Source organism: Ascidiella aspersa, chromosome 8 (genome assembly GCF_963924565.1).
Source record: "Ascidiella aspersa chromosome 8, kaAscAspe10.2, whole genome shotgun sequence".
NCBI lineage: Eukaryota > Metazoa > Chordata > Ascidiacea > Phlebobranchia > Ascidiidae > Ascidiella > Ascidiella aspersa.
This window is the reverse complement of record NC_139454.1, coordinates 21,252,258-21,272,733: the sequence shown is the minus strand read 5'-3', so window position 1 is coordinate 21,272,733 and position 20,476 is coordinate 21,252,258. Positions and strand designations below refer to the sequence as shown.

The 20,476-nt window shown below is 37.5% G+C and overlaps 1 protein-coding gene across 1 annotated transcript; it reads right to left on the bottom strand.

The window, feature by feature from the left end:
- Positions 1-7,746: 7,746 nt before the first annotated feature.
- On the bottom strand, positions 7,747-17,111 carry LOC146136831 (proton-coupled zinc antiporter SLC30A1-like). Its single transcript, XM_083396264.1, has 8 exons — positions 16,796-17,111; positions 16,378-16,556; positions 15,925-16,054; positions 12,852-13,003; positions 12,342-12,464; positions 10,958-11,205; positions 9,891-10,020; positions 7,747-7,824 (listed from the first exon to the last, which is right to left on the bottom strand). Exons 1-8 carry the CDS (start codon positions 16,980-16,982, stop codon positions 7,747-7,749), a joined length of 1,227 nt encoding a protein of 408 aa, XP_083252390.1. The 5' UTR covers positions 16,983-17,111.
- Between the last annotated feature and the right edge of the window lie 3,365 nt (positions 17,112-20,476).

Here is a 20,476-nt window from a genome sequence, read left to right as displayed (position 1 = left end):
ACCACCTAGACTTACATGAATAGCCTACAGGCTATAGGCTATTGTGTCATTCTCTGAGTTTTCTTAAGATTTAATCGTTTTGGAAAACACCTTTCGCCGCTGGTCTAGAATCCTACCACTTGGTTGTTGTTTTTTAGCACCGAAGCGAGTTGCCAAAAAACGAAAATTGCAAGGAAGAAACAAATATGGGAGAATAACTAAATATAATAACATTTGACCCAGCCAAACCCAAGAGCTAACTTGCAACCTAACCTAAATAATGTTAGCAATATAAAAGACGGACGAAAATGTGGTACGGTTATAGACCAGCGCCCATCTTTCCATTAAACTTGAAAACAAGTAGAAAAATTCCGCTGAAAGAAAGATAGGGACTAGGAGTCTAGGCCTAAGCTAATAGTTTCTAAAGCTGGCAAAACTCGGCCAATTAAGACATACATGCTTGTCTCTTGGCAGCTGAACTATTAACAGAGAGAATTATTTCCAGCACGGCGTCCATGTCGTTTCTTACTTTAGAAGTCCAGCGCCACTGTGACCACGTTGCGTGATCTTGACGCGGCGGCGCCAACACTTCCCAGCTTGACACTTGACCCACTAAACTGCTGCAGGCGCCGCTGCTGGTCTATCGTATTACGTCACAATCGCGATTGAAACAATCGCGCTCAAACAACAATTGACCGACAACACAGGAAGTAAGTCAAGTCGAAAAAGGTCGGTTTAAGTGAGTGTTTCACCAGTGAATTGTACGCAAAAGCCCATTTATATTAGAGTCTAATTAAAATTCAACCAATGCCATGGTTAGCACAATACGACATCTACAGTAGGGCCTATACAAATGATGGGTCGCTAGACCACTCCCTTTGGGTGGCCAAAACAATAATGTACATAAACTTAGTGAAGAAAAATCAGTAGGTTTTCTGGTTCGAGTCAGTAAACAAAAGTCTCCAGTTGGTTTCTTCTTTTTATTGCGATTTAGCATTCTAATTGCGATTTTAGCATTCTACTTTTATTGCGATTACCATTCAAACTAATTTTGACCGACCGCAATTATCGAAATACCAAATTATTTGAGAAAACTCTTTTCGCCTATTTTATTTCTAGTATTTTTTACAATAAAAAATGGGGACTCATATTTTACCCAGAATGTCTTGAGCAAATTACACAATCTAGATATTTTTTAATAACACGTAAATTAGGGCTACCATATTTTCAACACCCCCAAAAGACGTTTTTTTGCCTGTAAGTAAAACGAAAGTAGAATTGTTACGTTTGAGAAAACGTGCCATATCCACGAAAAAAATTGGGGTTGATTGGTTGAATTGACGCTAAACTGTAAATTCAAAAGGCTTCTCGCATTGGGCACACAACAAATTGCTCGTGTACGAGCTGATTTTGACAAACGTGTTGTGAGGGTCAAGGCTGCGGAGTCGGAGTCGGTTTGTTTTTGCTGGTGTCGGACTCGGGACTCGGTTAAGACCTTGTAAAACTACCCGAGTCCTGAGTCCGAGATGCGCATGCACAGAACCGAATTTTAAAACTGACATGGCCGCCAACTGGAAATTGTAAAGGTGGAGTATTATATTGCGGAATATTTTTTAACCATGTATTGTGAGTGAATGAATTATACGACGCCCCTATTGGTGGATTGCTGAATATCCGCGTTGTTTTAGTTAGGTAAATTGGTGAAATACAGGCTGTAGAGTCCGGGCCGGACTCGAGACTCGACAAAATCGCACATTTGACCGGAGTCGGACTCGGGTTATTTTTAACCGACTCCACAGCCCTGATGGTGTAGGCTAAGTCGATTTGGGCTTCTCAACAAATTCAGAGATAGTGTTTACAGATCACGTATTTAAAAAAACATAAACTAAAAATAAAATGTAATTTCCGACACTGTGTCCACTACATCGACGTTTAACAAAAATCTAGTACGGAAATATAAAAAAAACGAACCTTAACACTCGCTGAAAACACTCGCTGTCTTATTCATTATAATTTTCATTGAAAGCTAGTTCTACTTAATACTCATATTACAAAATATAGTGTCACGAAAAAGGACAATTAAACACGAAGAACGTTTTTCCTAAAAAATATGCCACCACCAGCATATACTATACCTCTGATAGGCTTAAGTATCTGGGGACTTTTTAGTATGTGCCAAGAGAAGGGGGGTACTCCAAAAAGAAAGGGTAGAAAGGTTGTAACGTTTGTTTTCCAATGGCTTGACAAAGCAAAAAAATCCTAAAAATAACACACAACACTTGCTGCTTACCGAGAGGCTTACTGAAATCAGTCAACCTAATCAGGATTGTAGTGCAAGAAAGGACAGGCTAAAAAACAACTAGCCTGCGGTAAGGTTCGTACTCCCGACCTCCTGTCATACTGGGATCGTCGCTCTACCAACTGAGCTGTGCAGCACCATAGTGTGCTGCATGATGTTCGTACATTCATCAATCGAAGGGATCAACAGTCCGTATATCAGCAGAATACACATTGTGTAGTATATGTATGTTTCAGCTGTGTAATTATAACATGTAAAGAAACGAAGCACGGTAGTGTAAGCGAACTTTCTAAAAACAGGTACCTTCAACCTAATTTGGGCGCCTAAATTTCCGCCTTAACCAAATAAAATATTTATAAAAGTGGAAATACCGGGTATGCCTCGTTGAAGAACATGCGCATTTTAAGTCAAAATCCGGTTCTGCGAAATTATACTTTCAAACCTTTTTAATAAGATAGTTATCCGGTTAAATTTAGGGTTATTCCTTTACAAAGCCATGATTATTTAATTAGAACTAAACGACAAGAATAAGGCAATTAACAAAATTCTTAGGAAAATATACTCGTTGACTTCAATTTCTCTTATATTTAGTTTAATAACTTGTTAAAACAACAGGTGAAAAAAAAAGATTTTGACCAACTGGTATAACAAAGTTACAGTGACAACCACCACGCCCTATTCATGTCCCAGATTTGGCTTATTTCAAAGAACTTTTGAAACACCAGCACAGCAGTTCATTCGGGTTAGTTAAAACTTTAAAAAAAATTAGCTATGGTAAAACGTTTTGTTTTTATATTCGCGTTGCTTAATTTTATTGATTGCATATAACGACAATTCATTAATATTTAGCCTAAATTGATATGAAAGCGCAAACGAGAAAGCAAAACGACAAACGATTTGACGTATGAACCGCACAGCATTAAAAGTCTGCATAACTGAAAGGAAAAAAAGAAAAGTACGAAATAACATGTGGACGAATTTAATAAAAATGTCACGATATTTTAAAAAGCTTTGGCTGTGATTCAAGAAAATGTGAAGTAGGCTATATTGAATTTCGAAGCTTCGCTATTTTTTTGGTTGCATAAAATGTAAACGAAGCAATATACGTATGGCCATCGATCGTCAGAGCTCCTATTGTATCAAGTCAGGTTTCAAATATTCAATTGTGCTAACGTGTGAATACACACGGAGGTGTCTTAAAATCAAGATCGAGTTTACAAACTTGAGTTTACCAATCAGGTAGAAGCACAAACATGTTAAAGTAAAACAGGTAGAAGCAAAAACATAGATGAAAAATTGGAAAAGTCAACGTATACTGTATTTTTAGGGATCCAAATGGCATCCCGAAACCGGAGGTATTTTGAGAAATTATTTGCGGGAACGATCTCAAACTAAAACTATAAGCAATAAAAGCACTACACGCTACAGAAATGTCAATATCTTAACAGTGAGGCATTATCTTTGATTTTCACCAGCAACATCATCACGAGTCTTTTTTCAGAGTCCGGTCCATTCGGTCGAATGTGATTCCGCTAGGGGGAGCCCGCGGATTTAAGCAGTACCTGGATTTCTGTTCGTCGTCAATAGTCACCTAGATTGGAAAGATGGTAAGAATATCAGCTTAGCGTACATTGTGACTGGGGGTGTCAGTTTTCATTACAATACCCGATATTTAGGGCAAACCTACTATGATCCGATTTGATTTTTCACTATGGTTAAAAAAGTGAAATGGTGTTTTTCAGGAGATTATAGCCAACATCTGCTTGCTTTGCATTAGGAACCTATGTATTCTTTGTAATGTAACGAGCCTATGTATTTCTTTGTAAAGTTTGTAATGTAGAAAAATGTTTAAAAAAATATCCAACTTTTAAATTTAGATTTTTACCACAAATCATGGTCATTTTAGTATCCGAAAGAAAGTTTAACAAGGGTATACCGAAAGACTATCTAGCATCGATCACAAAGGTTGTATAAATATTATACTAGCCATTTAGGTGTTATTCCGACATGTAAAAGTCTTGTTGGGATTTATACGTTATTACGAATATTAGGTATTTGTCCTATTTTGGCCTCACACCGAATTGTGTTTTATTCCGACGTTAATGTCGTTTTAGTTTCGGTCTTATGGCTGGAGTCCCAATTGTCATCGGGTATTGGCTCCACTAAGATATTATAGGAAATACCTAATTGTGACTATGGTACCATGAATTATTTACCTTTATGGCTGCACTTAACAAAGTCATTTCAAAGGGCCAAAAATCGTCGATTGCCAGTCAGCTTATTATGGACAAATTTTTAAGTAATAAGATATGAGCACTATCGAAGTATTTTCACTTGTTCTAATGTAGTAGAGATTAGGCAAGCTGTCATTTGAACTACCCTTATTTTAGTGGAATTGTCTGGCGGCGATAATAAAGTTATGGCTTCGAATGTTCAAAGTTGACGGGTGTGTTCATTGTTAAAAACATAAACTCGGATCTAACAACGCTTTACACTTTCCACCAACTAAAAATAGACAAAACAACAGCCTTATAAATGGAAATAACGAACACGATTAAGCAAAAATGCTCTGATTTAACTGATTTTTCTTTCTTTCGTACGTGACTATAGCGTGGAACGAACTGGCTCGACAAGTCGAAAGACTGCAACAACGAGTTACATTGGTTAGCTGTTCGCCAGCGTGGCGGTTTAACGTCATAAGACACAGATGGAAGACGGGCATGACATATAGCGCAATGCCCGCTCTTCAACCCGTGTGTATTTGCACAACGCTTAAATAAAGACAAGTCAGCAACACCGCCTCTGGGACAAAACCAAACAATTAAGGCGGCAGGGCAAACGGGTTTACGCACGCCACAGTCTGGAGTGCTATCCGATTTCCAACAATTTCCTTTCATGCACGACATGGTCCCAAAAACGGCCGCGATTTACTAAAGTTTAGGCGGCTCTGCTTGGAAATTCTTAATCAATTCGGTTATGTTGCCAGCAAAACACTAATCTGTCAGCTACGTTTACTGAGAATCTGAACCATTCTTCTGCATGATCGCTTCAGAGTGGTGATCAAACTTTTATAGACGTTTACTTAAACCTTGGAAACCAAACTATGTAAACTGATGTTGCGTAATGACAACGACGTTTTTTGTGAACGACCACGACGTTTAACAAACACTGTGTTAGTGCAATAGTTCATTCCATAATGCTGAAATTGGGATATAAACAAATCATCGCCTTCTAACATACTATGAGTGCGCCTAAAAAAAACATGCAATAAGACATCCGTTCAGTTTTCAATATTTAAAAAACAAAAATGGGTCACCAACTTAATCAAAACATACTTGTTAGCTGCCGAACACGAAACGTGTAGCTGCCATTTGATAGACTGTTCTTTATATATAAATATATGACCTAAAAATGTTTAAATTAACAGATATACAAGACTGTGTCGATGAGGTCTTACTTGCCAGCTTATACAAGCTTACTTAACATAATCCGGCCCTGACGGTTTTGCATTGAACTCGGCTGAGGGGCAATTATACAAGAAGCCCGCTCGCTTTGCAGCCACCAGAGAAGTATATTTAAAACTTATGTGCGTAACAGCGTAAGCAATGGCATTGGTAACGTTAGGAAAATTAGCAATTTGAAATTGTGTTAATCTTGGTGTAAACAATCAGTATTATTTACCAACAGAAACAGGTAGCAACATTCAAAACACAATAACTGTCTATGGTTGTCGAAAAATTTCCGGATTGGTGCCGATATTCGACGACAAGTGGTAGTATCGCTACTCTTCCGATATGCTAGGGTGGTATCGGCGGCGAAACAATACAAAATTGAATTGTGCCTGTCATGCTTTCCGATTCAGCGCAATGCTTAATGCTTTTTTGCGATTCTTTACCTTGCAAAGAAAATATGTTGGCAGGGAAGTTCAAAGTAGAATCCCAGGGGATTCTAGAACATTAGGTTTCAAATCTAGAATAACGAATCCAGAACATCGAATCCTAGTATATTTTTTAAATTATTTAACCTCGCTTTGTTAGGGGTGGGATTAATTTCAATACACCCTGCAGGGATCACAGTTAACAGAAATAAATCGCAAACAATTGGCTAACATGTGTTTGTGTATATTGTAATGTTTAGCATACTTAACAACACTCATTTGAAGCAGCTGTGTAAACTTTAATACATGTCCACTGTCCAAGTTATGACAAAAATTATATTTTTCCAATGTAGAAATGAAACACTACACAATTAACTCTTCAGCGTATCTGTTTTTTTAAAACATCGTTGTGTGTCAATTGTACTTTTTTGATTAATGTGATCTGTTATGAGTTAAATAATGTAGGCCGAAAGCAAAGAAAACAACGTTACTATTGTCATAACCCAGTGCTTCTCAACCTTTTTCGCGGCGACCCAAATATTAAGCGTAAGTATGACAACTAAGATTTGGCGGCCCAATTGTTTTTTTCCTGTAAGCGAACAAAAAATAACTTTCTTTGTGCGAATAAAAAATAGACATTAGCATTAGCATAAATAATTTCAAATTTTAACAATTATTATAAGACATTATTTGTATTGCTTCCTTAATTTCCTTAAGTGAAAAATTTCGATTTGAACCAATCTCAATTCGTTTAAACATGTGACTACTGCGGTCGGCGACCCAACCAAATCAAACAGCGACCCAATTTTGGTCGCGACCCATAGGTTGAGAAACACTGTCATAACCAATACTTGACCTATAGACTGTGCATAAACTCGCTGAATTTTAGCCTAAAGTTGACCTTAAGTAACCCTGCAGAGCATTTTGTCCAAGGCCAGCACGTTTTACGAGGAAATATTACGTTTGCAAGTTGCAACTTAACGCAGTTAAGGAAATTGCGAACTCTACACCTGGCGATACTCGTTAGTCGCTCGCCCAATAACGCTTGATTGACACTTAATTATTAGGTATCGCGAGAAGCGAATTAATTGGTCGCCAAAAAAAACGCTGACTTGCACTACAAGGCTACATTTAAAGCAAGCACTATTATTGTGTCGCAACAGCGAGAGGCCTTTATCCAAACTTGCCACTCGCGTTTGTACAATTAGGCGCAACCATCGGCGTTAAAACATTAAGTTATATAGGTTTCAATTCCCCGAAATAAACAGCAGAATTGGATACAAACCAAGAATTCAGTATTCTGCTTTGAGCACCCCTATACTTGTTGGATAAAACAGTTCGGTGAAAAGTAGATTACATTAAACGTTAATTTGGGCTGAGCAACATGAAAACATTACATCTGCACGTTTTTGTTTCACAAATTCGGGTAATTCACGCGGCAATGACATCACTTGGTGTTAGATCGGATCGCACGGCAAAACTTTTGACCGAAATAATGGGTATCGGAAAAAAACGTGAACTACCTGGTATCCCTAACGACTATACGACGTACCTTGTTAGCGCTGCAGCAGGTCTTTATTATAGGCAGGGCTTATTGCACCGGCGAGCTGTAATACTCGGCCTGGACTGTGGATGAGTGGATTCCAGCGTCGTGTAGCTCTTGCTTCACCTACAAAATGTGGACTGTTATCAGGCGACAGACGTGTTGTTGGTTAAAGGCGTCACATCACGCTCGATAAACAGCGATTTCGCCGTACCACTTGACCGCCTTTCCCTTTTAGACCAGTGGTTCTCAAACAACGGTCAGCGTTTTTTTGGCTGGTCAGCGATGGACAAACTTAGTTTCCGCCAAGCGTGGCAAATCTTTATCATTAACTAAACAACACAGCGCCTGTGAAAATTATATTTTTTCTCCAACCATTCGGCAACCTATCCAAGTCGCCTTTTTAGGGTGAATGACCTCCAACGCTCAGGGTACAACTTATGGCAAAAAAAAGGGATAAAATATACGAAAAAACGCGAGGAACGACACGATAAAACAAATTGCGATAATGATGACTGTAACCACTAGTTTGTCTTTTTATGTTGTTCATTTTAGGTATTGGTCGACGCACAGTTGTATTAGCTGCGTAAATTGAAGGATATATGAAGATTGTGGCCGATCATTCGTTCAATGCTCGACAAATCCTCATAACCCATAACCGCTCGTCGAGTAAACAACTGTGTCATGTCAATTATAATTATCGTACCTTGGCATTCGAGAGTTTTTTTTATAAAGCAGGAGTCCACAACCTTTTTTGCAGTGCGAACCGGTTTAAAATGGAAATTTTATCACGGAGCGGGATTCAAAAACCAACAAGTGTTTAGCTTGGCAATTTATTATACAACTTTAATTCATTAAGAACATTGAGCTTGTTTTGCTGCAACAAGGCCTAAATAATTTAATAGGACACTAAGGTTACGCCATAGAAAATACTAATATAATAGCAAGCACAGGCCGACACAAGTACACCTGCGGCCGGTAACAAACTTATCGCGTAACAGCACCGGGCTAATGGTTGCCCACCACTGGTCAAAATCTTTTTTTAATATTCTGAACATTGAAACGTAAAGGCAGGGCGCCCCACCACCCAAAAAAAACAACAACAACCCGAGATGAGTTACCCGGTTCTCTGTCTAATGCAGCTAACATATTGCAGAAATACGTGGGCCACTTAGCAAGGCAAGTTAAAAATAGGCTTATACACTCACACTGCCCGCAAAATAACGCATCACATTTTGAGTCATGAAAGCGGAAGCGTGTCTTTTGCGAGTGATGCGATTCGTGTGATGCAGCTAGAAAATGTAGACGCAAACACATTTGTAGGTGCTTTGCAGGAGTTTGAAATAACGCAATTTTACCAACAAGCCTTGTTATTTTTCAAGTTTCTTTGGTTCAATTCAAAGTTATTATTATTATGCAAAGAGCTTTACACAAACCAATGGCACCTATAGGCGTGTTATCAGGCTAATGTTTACGATGACCTAGTTTATGGTGGACGTAACAGTTTTGTTACACATACTATTGCCAAATGATCTCAAATTCCTAATTGTAGCTTGCTGAATGTTTCGTCATCCGATCGATGTTGTTAAGGCGAATAACGCATACCGAGCCCTGAAGCGGTTGTAAATTTAACATGTAAACATCGAAAATGGACCAAATTAAGTTTTACTCGAAGACCAAATAAGTTTACTCTACAGTCTTTTACTCTACAGGGCGCCTGAAATTTTTATATTGCGCTATTTTGGCAAATGAAACAATAATAAAATATCTTGAATGCTTTCAAAGCTACCAGTGTTTTTCAAAGCTATTTGATTCGCGGCATACTATTAGAAAACCAAAAACTCGCACCCTACCTTATATAATTTAATGTACTAACTCGACAAACATGCTGATTACAACACGACTAAATAGGTAAATACCATGAAACCACCGGCTCAGATTCAAATGGATAATTTGCGTTCAAATCTCACATGATTGCCTGTATGCCAGTTTGTTATACGAGCAGGTTTTGCTTTTGCGGTTTGAGAACCCCTAATTTATAAGATAGACGCTCTGAAAACTCCGTATACTCCCATTTTCCACGTGACAATGTGGGCCAAATAAAGCATTAGATAAAGAATAACAGCTTTGCCAGCCTAATCCAATTAAAAGAGAGCAGACAAAAATAATAAATACAATAAACATCCGTTTACGTTTTTTGCGGCCTGGATGTAGGTCTCTGAGCACTTGCACTGCAAATGGACGGTGGCCACCAGCTTTTCGCCGGTCAGCTGCCAAATATGGAAGTCCTGGATTTCCTGCACCCCCTCGATTTTCTCGATCCTGCAGGGGAGAAGGACAAGTTGATACACACAGAGACACGCGCAAAAGTTGGCAATATTTTTGAGAAACCAAAAAGGTCGAATAGATCGACATCATCTTGATTAAGAAATTTATACGAGCTTGTATTATTTTTTAGTTAAACGAAACATCTTAATCAAGATGATGTCGATTTACTCGATCCTTTTGGCTTCGCCATTCATTATCAAGCACCATTATAGATCTGTGCATAGTGTACCCGGTAATATTTTTTGTGCCAAAATTGCAAAGGCTTTTACGACAAACGATATCAAGTATTATTGCTGACGGCCATCAGGTTTAATGAGAGGAGTCATATTAACGCAAATAGTATAGTATATTTTTCTTACTCGTTGTTGCAATTAGAGAGCAAATATATTTGGCATGATCAATTTTAAAACAATCTATAACCAATATATTAGGTGAATGCAATCATATAACTGGTGAAAATTAACCGACACACGTTTTGTCCACAAATGTTGGATATACGTTTGCCCGTTAGTTGACACCGGCCCCGTTAAGCCACATATAGATATTTCAGAGATCGACAGATATCACATTTTCGGAGCGTTACCGATACCTGATTTTTATATACCATCAAAAAATTCAAATAACATTTCACTTTTTCCACTTACATTTCTTCAAATTCTATTTTGCAGATAAACTTTGCACAGTGCTGAACAAAAATGTTGTTTCTTTAGCACAGGCTAAATTAAGTTACATTTGCAACACTAAACTGTTTAGTAGTGTTCATTTGAGCAATTCAAAATTATTTCGAGGTATAAGAGATTTAAATTTTATAGCTTCAGCTCGTCAAATCTAAAATCTGCTCCACAAAAATAAATAGCTCCAGCACTACAAATATAAAAAAAGACTCCAGCTCCGGCTCCACAAAGGCTCCCCATTTCTGTCCGGCGTTCACCTTTTCTGTATGGCTTCCAGCTCGATGTGGTTGGGTACGGTTTGGAGCAGGATAAGGCTCGACTGCTTGAAGAGCGGCACCGTGGTGGAGATCATGATGAACACGAGGATAAGGCTCATAACCGGGTCCAAGTAAAGGATCCATCTGTTCTCGATGTTAAGGCTGTCCTCCTCGCAGGGCGGGACTTCCCCGCTGGTGAGAAGACTCTCGTTGGTCGCTGTTGTGACGTTGTTCACGATACAATCGTGCTGCGAAAAAAAATACACCGAAACAGATTAGACTTTGTTGCTGTTTGTTTTAAAATTCTTTGGTTTAACGTGCATCTTCCAACACCCTACAAACTGATAATCGTGTGATGCAGTCCAGCTTACCATTACTGTTGGTAGCAAGGCTGACAAAAAGTTGTTTATTGTGTGTGTCGCACACTATTCGGGAGAAGATTGCAAAAGTAGCTGCTAAGGATAAATCTTGTCTTTACTTTCTCTAGCAAGACATTTCTTGGACAGCATAAGACAGTCGGCACATGGTAAACACAAATACACCTCCAAGGGCTCGTATTAGGCTACAGCTTATGTCAAATTTGAGGGCCAGTGATATTTTAATTATCTCTAATTTTGGGGTTCAAGTAATATTTAAATTTGCGAGAGTGTGTCAGTTTTAAAAATAGATATAAAAGATGAATTTGTTTGGTAGAATGATTAAATATTGAAATCTATTTTTTGACTTATATTGTAGTGTTCTTTTCTAAGATTTTTATTTCAATAAATCTTTTATTTATTCGTATTATGGATCATTCTCAAAATATATCACAAAAGTGAAGAAATAATTCAAATCATATTGAGAGTCGCAAATGGTGCCCCGAGTGAGAAACAGGCTACAGATTAAATGAGTTGAAGAAATAGACGACCTTAAGAAAACAAACAGTTGAGTACTTTGAAAACTGTTTGATTAGGAACTTGAGGCGGGTTTTTGTAACGATGTTTGCCAACACTTTTATACAGAAGTAACCGAGTGTATCAATATATAACTAGTTAATCGTATTACGTATTTTACGGGAACTGTATTTAAAACGCATTGATGCAATTTTACGAATTTGTTCAACGATGCTTATATTCAGTGACACATTGTACACAGTTTTATGTCGTGTTTTACTCGTTTTTTTAAACCTCGAGTTTTATATCCAGTATCAAGTCTGCAACTCGTCATTAGAGACACCTTACCAGCTCTTGATAAGTTTCTGATACGACGAAGCCGGATCAGTCATTAAACATTTTTAAGAACTGAAGAAACCATTCAGTCGTAAATCAATCGCTGGATTGGCGTTAATGTCAAATTAAATATATTGTTGTCTGTAACATTGAAGTATGAAAGAAGACAAGCTTACTGGCACAAAGTAAATTGTGGTGGCACTAATCATAACGATGACTGAACCAAGAGCATCTCCCAAAACGTGGAGAAAAACAGCCCTCATGTTCATTTGGCCTTCCAAAGACGTTTCAGGTTTGACCTAAAAATAAAAGCATAGGTTGGTTCGCAAAATACTTGGCTATAATCAATACATAATGAAAACAGGACGCGCAAAGCTTTTAATAATGAGCTATTGTCCTCCAATCAAACGTTTTTGCCCCAATTTTATCAAATTTAACAGAATTTGTTGTTAATTGCGTGTGGTGCGCTACAAGATTTGGATACTTCTATGTCGTTCTGAAACATTTACGAGATTACGGTACCACATATGATCAACCAGCAAACTACAGCTGGTTATCCATTGGTCATAAACAACGCTTGGCAGGTTGCGCAAACAAAACGCGTTCAGTTCTTTTGTGAGTAACTGGATGCGTCGTACCACTTTCGTAGTGACTTGTCCATTTAACATAGCAGACTCCACATCAACGTGTGCCACGGTTCCATTGTTGTTTCCTTTCATGGAATGCTTGTGATCATGTGAGTGACCTTTTCCATGCATGTGGCCGTGACAATGATCATGTCCAGCGTGAGCATGGGACCCGAAAAGCACCAGTCCGATGATGTTTATGATTAATCCGCCTACGAAAAAGAAATGTTTGACAAGAAATTGGTTAGCAATGTCGTAAAAACTCAAACAAATGACTTGAGTGAAGGACACCGAAGTCACTGGTTTTCAAATGACTTGACTTTAGTATTTGTTGACAAATCAATTAAGCTGAACTTATGTCTTTCAGTCAAAAGACTCTGGTTAAAATTAAACGTTTACATGAAACATTTGTGTAAAATTCAGTTATTTCTCTCTGCTTGACATTTAATTCAGCTGCTTGCTATATATATATATATGTATCTCTTCTTATTTTTTAGTTGGGTTATTTGTCATAATGGGGCGAGTTTGCCCATTTTTAATAGTTGAACGATATATTTTCATGTAAAAGACTTGAACTTGGAGTTAACTTGCTCTAATAATGGCTTATAAACTAGAATATAACTTTGGAAACTGATATATTGGACTGGGACTTGAATTCTCCACTTGCCGCGGAATTATATTACAAATGACTTGTTTACAACAATAATTGACAGTATCCCACATTGAATCAATTTAATAGTTTAATTTTAAATATCATTAGGGTTTTAAATGTTTAGGATGCAATCCTGATGTATGGACATTTCGAGTCATGATCAAACGACAATAAATTTTGAACTTGCTAAATGGCAAGCCCATGCGTTTATTTAATTGCTGGAAAAATGGGATCACTGTAGCATAGAATATGTTTGCCATGAAGAGATTTGTTATCAAGACTGTTAAAACTTTTTTTCCCTAAAGAGCTTCGCAGCAATAATTTGGCGTCTGCTGTGTCATAATATTCCGCAGTATTCGTTCAGCACGTTTGACTATCCTAATTGTTTGTTTACGGTACGTAAAATAGTCTGCCAGTCATTTCCGCAATTTATACGTGAGCTTAAACAGAGATAGGGTGGTTACAACCTACTGGCTGCGTGTTTTGTGACCGCACAAAGTGGGGTCAGTCCACCCCCAGTCATCTCTAGCTAATTGAAGAACCTCAGCCTGCAATCCTATAAATTGTTTCTAATCAGAAATTCGAAAGCAAAAGTCCACAAAATAAAAATGTTCGAAGCAAACAGTTGTAGGGAATTGTGTTCTGTTAATTTAGTAATATAAAGAGTTATATACCCCGTTTGTGCTACGTCAACCAAGAGAATGTTTATCTCTCTTTATGTTATCTGTTCGTATGACTTTGGAGGTTCTACATCGCAGTAAGACACACTTAAACTCCCGATTTCTCCCAATGCGTGCCTTGCGTTTAGCACGTGTAAACATTTTACGTTTTCAGTCGCAACATGTAAATGAGTCCTCCGCATCTCAGTAATTTGAACGCGACATTGAACAAAAAATGGTTACAACTGAATCGATAGGCATTGCATATGCGCTTAGGCTAAACCGTTCCATGTTCCAAGTGTACTTGGTCGCCGGCGGCAGCATAAACCATACGACGCGAAGTTTGGCAATATCTCCGTGTAATGTTGCAAATCAAATGCAGAGTTGGAACGATTTAACAGACCGCCTTTGCAAGACTGAACATTCTTAAAGTTGCGTGCAATGCGTTACCGGTTATTCGACATCGTTAAGGATATTAATGACATTGTAGAGCCGGGCGAGTAAAATTTGCTACGTAACAATAATAACCTGTCCATGTATAAATGTTGGTGCGAAGCGCGATTATCGATTATTACACTGGACAAAAGTTCTTTTGCCTTGTTAAAACAAAAAAGGTTATTTTGATCTCGCGTCAATGATTAATTGCTGTGCTACTGACTACGTGGTTTCAAGTGTTGCTGTCTACATGGCGTCATGGTTAATCTTATGCGTGAATTAAGTAACCAAAGGTCATGGCAAATGACGCGTGAAAATGCCCAGCGGTCAGGGCAAATAAAAATAACGGCCTTTCAACGTCGCAAAACAACACACGGGTCTTGCTTTATGCCAGGGATTTTAACGGAGACCCTCGGGAAAGCAGTCTTCAGGGTGCACTAGCATATAACATTTTTTGTTAGTTAAGCTTAAGGATTTTTCATTCGAAGATTTCACTTGTGGAATCCAGTAACGTTTTTTTGTCGGTGGAAGGTAGAACCACTGCTATATGGGAAATTGAACATTCTTTTTTTAATGCCTTGTCATTGCAGATTCGGGATTTGCAGTTCGAACACTTCACGATGTTGTTGCGAAATTTCGTGCAAACGAGTTTCTTTGTCCTCTCACTTTTATTCACTGAACGCCCGAGGCTCACTTTTCCAAGGTTCACAAAGCTGCGTTAAATATCTACCTTTTTTACTATTTTTAGCTATTAATCAATCGCACTTATTTTGTTATGTCAATCAAAAAATAAAATGCATTTTTAAGATTTTTTTGTAAAAATTTAGAAAAACAAGACACGTAAAACAACAAACGGTTATCCAGTCAAGCGTCTATAATCAATTCAACTAACAATCAATGCAAATTGTTCTTAAACACAGCCTACTTTTACTGTTGCTGTTGATCACTAGGGGCACCACTTTTTGTGGATTAAAGGCTTTTGTTTAATGGGCTGTTGTATTTTGAAAGTGTCCGGCACCGTGACAGCACAAAACACACGGGTTGCCTCCAGCATCGTGTATTTTGTAAATCATAACAGCAGAACAGACTCGACAGAACAACTACATGGTTGAAATCGACATTTTGGAAATTGAAAGAACTATATATTTAACGATGGGCACTGTGAACTATTTCTCTTTATATTAAAACACAATTGTGGGAAAACGTAGGTGTTCACCAAGTAATCGAATAAAAATCTTCACGACTTGCTTGTGATTGTACAAAAGCAAAAGTAATAAAATATACTTTCATAAATACAGAATATTTAACTAGACTTACTGCTAAGCAACACTTGCTATACACGTCATCTTAAAAGCACAACATTAAACAATATAAAACTAAATCTCACCTCCGCCCACAATAAGCACAAAAACCGGATTTGTCACAAGTTCTGGGTAGTAAAACTTCTCCACTGCTTCCATAAAAATTGAGACACACAGTGCAAGCAGAAAGGTGGAGTTTATAAGAGCCCCAACTATCTGTGTATAGATTGTATGCACATACTTTTTACTGTTCAATTGTAACTCCCAAACAGGGTGCTTCTAAGCCTATTTAGGCCAATAAAAGTTCACATTGTGACAATTTAAAGAGCAATTTATTATTTTTGTAGTTAATTACTGGTTTTAGGAGTTTTTAAATGGGTATGTTAACTGTGAAAAATCAAGTTTACAAGTTTAACATTGCTTATAACTTGTACTGCAGGAATTACTTAAGAATGCAGTTCAACAGGTAAAATTTGCAAGAAGCATTTCACGAGATATTTTGTTTTGATATAGGTATGGTACATAAACAAAATACACACCTCAAATCGAACCCAACCAAAAGTGTTGTAATATCTGGTCTTGGATGGCCACAGGGTAATTGATTCATGTGCTTCCCGTTTGCTCATGCGTACCGCAACAAGAGCAACAATAAGTGAGAGACAGTCAGAAAGCATGTGGAAGGAATCAGCCACCAAGGTCAAACTGTTGGTTATGTGACCTACAGATAATATTGGAATGGTCGTTGAACAAGTTATGCAGTTTCTACACAAATTATAAAGAAAATAGGATCAAACACAACTATTATTTAAATTGCCATTTAAGCATCACCTATAGCTTAATATATTTAAGTATTTAGCTTACAGATTAAAGTCAATGCACAAAGCCATAAAAAATAATAAATTGAACAACAACAACAATAATAACAAAGTAAAATTAAAAAACAATCTGGTATCATACCTACTATAACCTCTGCAAGGAAATATACAAGTATAAGAGTAAGCATTGAAGCAAGTCTGATAGATTTTGATTTAATCCATCTTGAGCAAATTCCTTCATCTTCTAATGAATTACTGCTAATAAGAGAGTAATCTTCCCCTGCACTTGATTCCTCTGAAGATGTTAATTTAGGTGAATTTCCAGTCATTTTTTTGCAAAATACAGACAGCGATTAATTTAAATTAAGGAAATTAAAGGCTTTAAATATAACAGAAATTAAGCTTTATGCTTTCAATCATGCTGCAGAGTTTAGCAGCATAATGGTAAACAGATTTAATCAGTTAGCCGGTGCCTGAGGGTGTATAAACTGTGCCAGGAAGAAAAACACAACATGACATGTACCCAAACCATATTTTGTGCTTTATATTTAAAGCAAAACTAATTAAAATATATTTTGCTGTTATACAAAACTGTACGTCAAATTGGAACAACTCTTTTAGTGCAAATTTTGTTTCTTATTCATTTAATAAAAAGAGAGTGAAGTTTTTAAAAAAAATTAAGGGAATTCACTCAAGGTTAGCTGACTTATGAATATTGCCTCAGGGATGCAGCATAAATTCTTTTAACCTGTGGCGAAAAACTTACAAAATTAAAGTCCATAAAAATCAAAAGTTGTGCGACTTGGATTTTTGCACACTCAAATATTTACCAAATTGCATCAGTTAACAAAAGGTTCTAAATATAAATCAAAGAATGCAGGTTTGCAACAGGTAACACAGTGAGTAAACCAGTTATGTGGAAAGCCATTTGCAGAACACGTTTTAGTTGTCAGCAAGCTCACCTGGGAAACTAAACCCAAATATTTCAGCCGAGTTTCGCTCATTAAACTATTTACAGTGACTCCAGTTGACCGGTAGCTGTAGCCTGGTGTTCCCCAGTATGTTTGCCTTTCTAATTTTCCTTGGCTTAATTGTGCTTTGCAAATCTTGTAGCTTTGGCTTTCAATTGCAGCCACACATCGACAAATTGAGCTGCAAATGCTGCAAACTAACCTCCAAGCGATAGAACTGTATTGGTAGCCACTTGCCGGTCGTTTAATTTAAAGAGAATAAGAAGAGGGCGGAAAAGCGCAAAGTGACCGGCATGTATGACGCCAAGAGCCCAAGACAAGTTACAAACTAGCTCTGTGCACTTTATAAGCGCTTTCACTAAAATTCTGTCGAAATGTCTTGTTTAGATGAACTACGTCATTCCTAACCAACACTGACACTCAAATATAAGTTTGAAGCGCGGTCGACTAAACAAAGTCCAAAGTTAGGCCTCTTGCGCAATAGAAAGGTTCGCCTCCTAAATTAACCAACCGGTACTTAGCGGCGACGGGCCATTCTAAATGACGCTCTTTCAACGGAGAACAATAAACTTTTATTTATGTGCGGTGTGTTGTTTGAGCAGTCAAAAATGCACCGAGCTTGAAGAAGCTTTGGCGTTATTTTGTAGTGCAACATTTTGCCGCGGGGACAAACAGGATTTCGCGTTGCTGTAATTGTCGCATGCAAAACTCAAACAAACCATTTTCGTGACAATATTTCACGAGAAAATCGCCTGACGTAGCATTGCAATGCATGAGAAATAGCTGCAAACCCACACAAGATAGGGTACAGTTCCCTGCGGGGCACTGACACGCCGCACGTATCACAGCGCAATGTAACAACAGTTGTTTGCCAATGTGATCTGCCCAACAAGTACAAATAAAACATTAGCTGTACGATTCCAGATCAGAGGCAAAAGCGAAATTGCAAAATCAAACAACAGTATTTAGGAACTAAATGTCAATTGAACAGGCGTGAGCCAGTTTTGCAAGCAAGTCATTTTAAAACGATTTACAGCCAAGTAAAGCCGTTTCAAATAAATAACAAGTCAATTCCCCGTTCAAGTCATCAGTCGCCCAAGTCAAGTCCAAGTTGTGATTAGAGCAAGTCAACTTTTTTCAAGTTTTTAAATCGTCCGATTATGAGAAATAACTAAACTAAAAAGTAAGAAAAACGCAACATATAAAAGGGTAAATTGTTTTATGTGCAAAATTTAGGACAAACAATTGAATTTTATAAAAAAAAAAGCTTAAAGAAACACCTCATTTCAACCCAAGTCACTGGTCCAAAAAACTTAAGTAAAGTCAAGTCTTTTGTCTAAAATACTTTAGTCAAGTCATACAGTGACTGAAGTCCAATTCCTTGACTTAAGTCATTACAACACTGACGTCAGTTATAGGCCTATGGCCAAAAATCTATTGCTTACCAAAACCGCGATTCAATACTCACAAGCGACAGCAATATCCAAACCGCGTTCAGAAAACCATAGGCCTATACCCAATTTATTTTGTTCATTTGCTGTTTTTGACGAAAAAAAATTTGTAGGATATTTATAAGTAAAGCTTTATCTTCAAAAGTCATTTTGCTCGAGGGGTACACCGTACAGCATGATAAATCTAAAGGGTGTGCAGCTAAAAAAAAAGGTTGATGATAAACCCCTTGAGAAGACAAATAGGCTACACTGCAACTCAACCGCTTTTCCTATAACTGCAAAACTCCGCACCCATTTTTATGCCACACACCATTAGAGCAAGGCTTATAAAAGTTGGCAGCATACCGTACCAACAATATTTGTCAATCGACAATATATACACATGCTCAAATATTCAAGGCAGTCGGTAACGAGCGGAGGGTTTTAATGTTATATGCCCCAAAGGCACAACACATTTAATAACGTATAATATTCCTTTGGCTTCTAATTTTTTAAATTTGTATAAAGTATGTATAAGTTATAAATATGTAAAACACCTTAATGCAACGAAGTACAGAAAATTGTTCCTACAATGGCGGATCAGAAGACGTATAGTGCTGCTAAATAGCTTTTTTTAAAAACGATACCTAACATTTGTTCTTTCTTTTCGCCTAAATATTTCGCAATAGCAGCCAAAGAAGGTTTCGAAATAGCAGCCCAGATTATTTGCGAAACAATTAAGCGACAATAAAAATGCCAAAATAAACTTAGAATTGCATTTAATGGCTTTCCAGTGTAGGGATACTGGAAGGCACCTAACCCTTTTAAGGGTTTAAAACAATTGTGGGGCCAATAGTTTAGTAACATCAACATGCATGTTTCAAAATGTAAAAAAACATCGGACATTTATTTTTATACACCTCTGCGAAACTTTGTTGCAAAGTTTTAGATATTCTGCTCAAATTTCGTTGTAAAACGTGCAGAGATTTCTCCAGCAGGTGACTATTAAACGTTAGTGGTTTGAGAGAGACTTCATCAGAGGAAAATTATAAATAGGCCTAAAGAAAAACACTGTGTTTAGTTTAAACGCGCTAAACGCTTGGCAGCGTTTAGATTAGATAATGACTATCTGGCATTAACCTTTAACATACTCTAGGCTAGTATAGGTTCAAATAGTAACTTGATAATAACCTACAATCAAAATGCATGCCTTATAGTTTACAATTTTTGTGTTAATTCTACTATTTATTAAAATGCACATTTGTAAAAAAACGCAATAAAAAACACGGCGGCACACTTCGCAATGGTTTATCGGCACACCGGTTGCGTAGCACTGAGTTAGATTTACATAAAAATATGCTCAACTATTTGTGCAACATATAAAGCTGACTAAATCCACCTTGCTTGTTTTGCAAATGATCA

Bases quoted from the DNA above. Each gene is read 5' to 3' on its own strand.
- LOC146136831 (XM_083396264.1), bottom strand. From the start codon at position 16,982: ATGACTGGAAATTCACCTAAATTAACATCTTCAGAGGAATCAAGTGCA. The intron at 11,206-12,341 runs GTAAGCTTGTCT...TTTTTTTCGCAG, and splicing joins CCACAATTTACTTTGTGCCA to CACGATTGTATCGTGAACAA. The intron at 7,825-9,890 runs GTAAACGGATGT...CACATTTTGTAG, and splicing joins ACATCCAGGCCGCAAAAAAC to GTGAAGCAAGAGCTACACGA.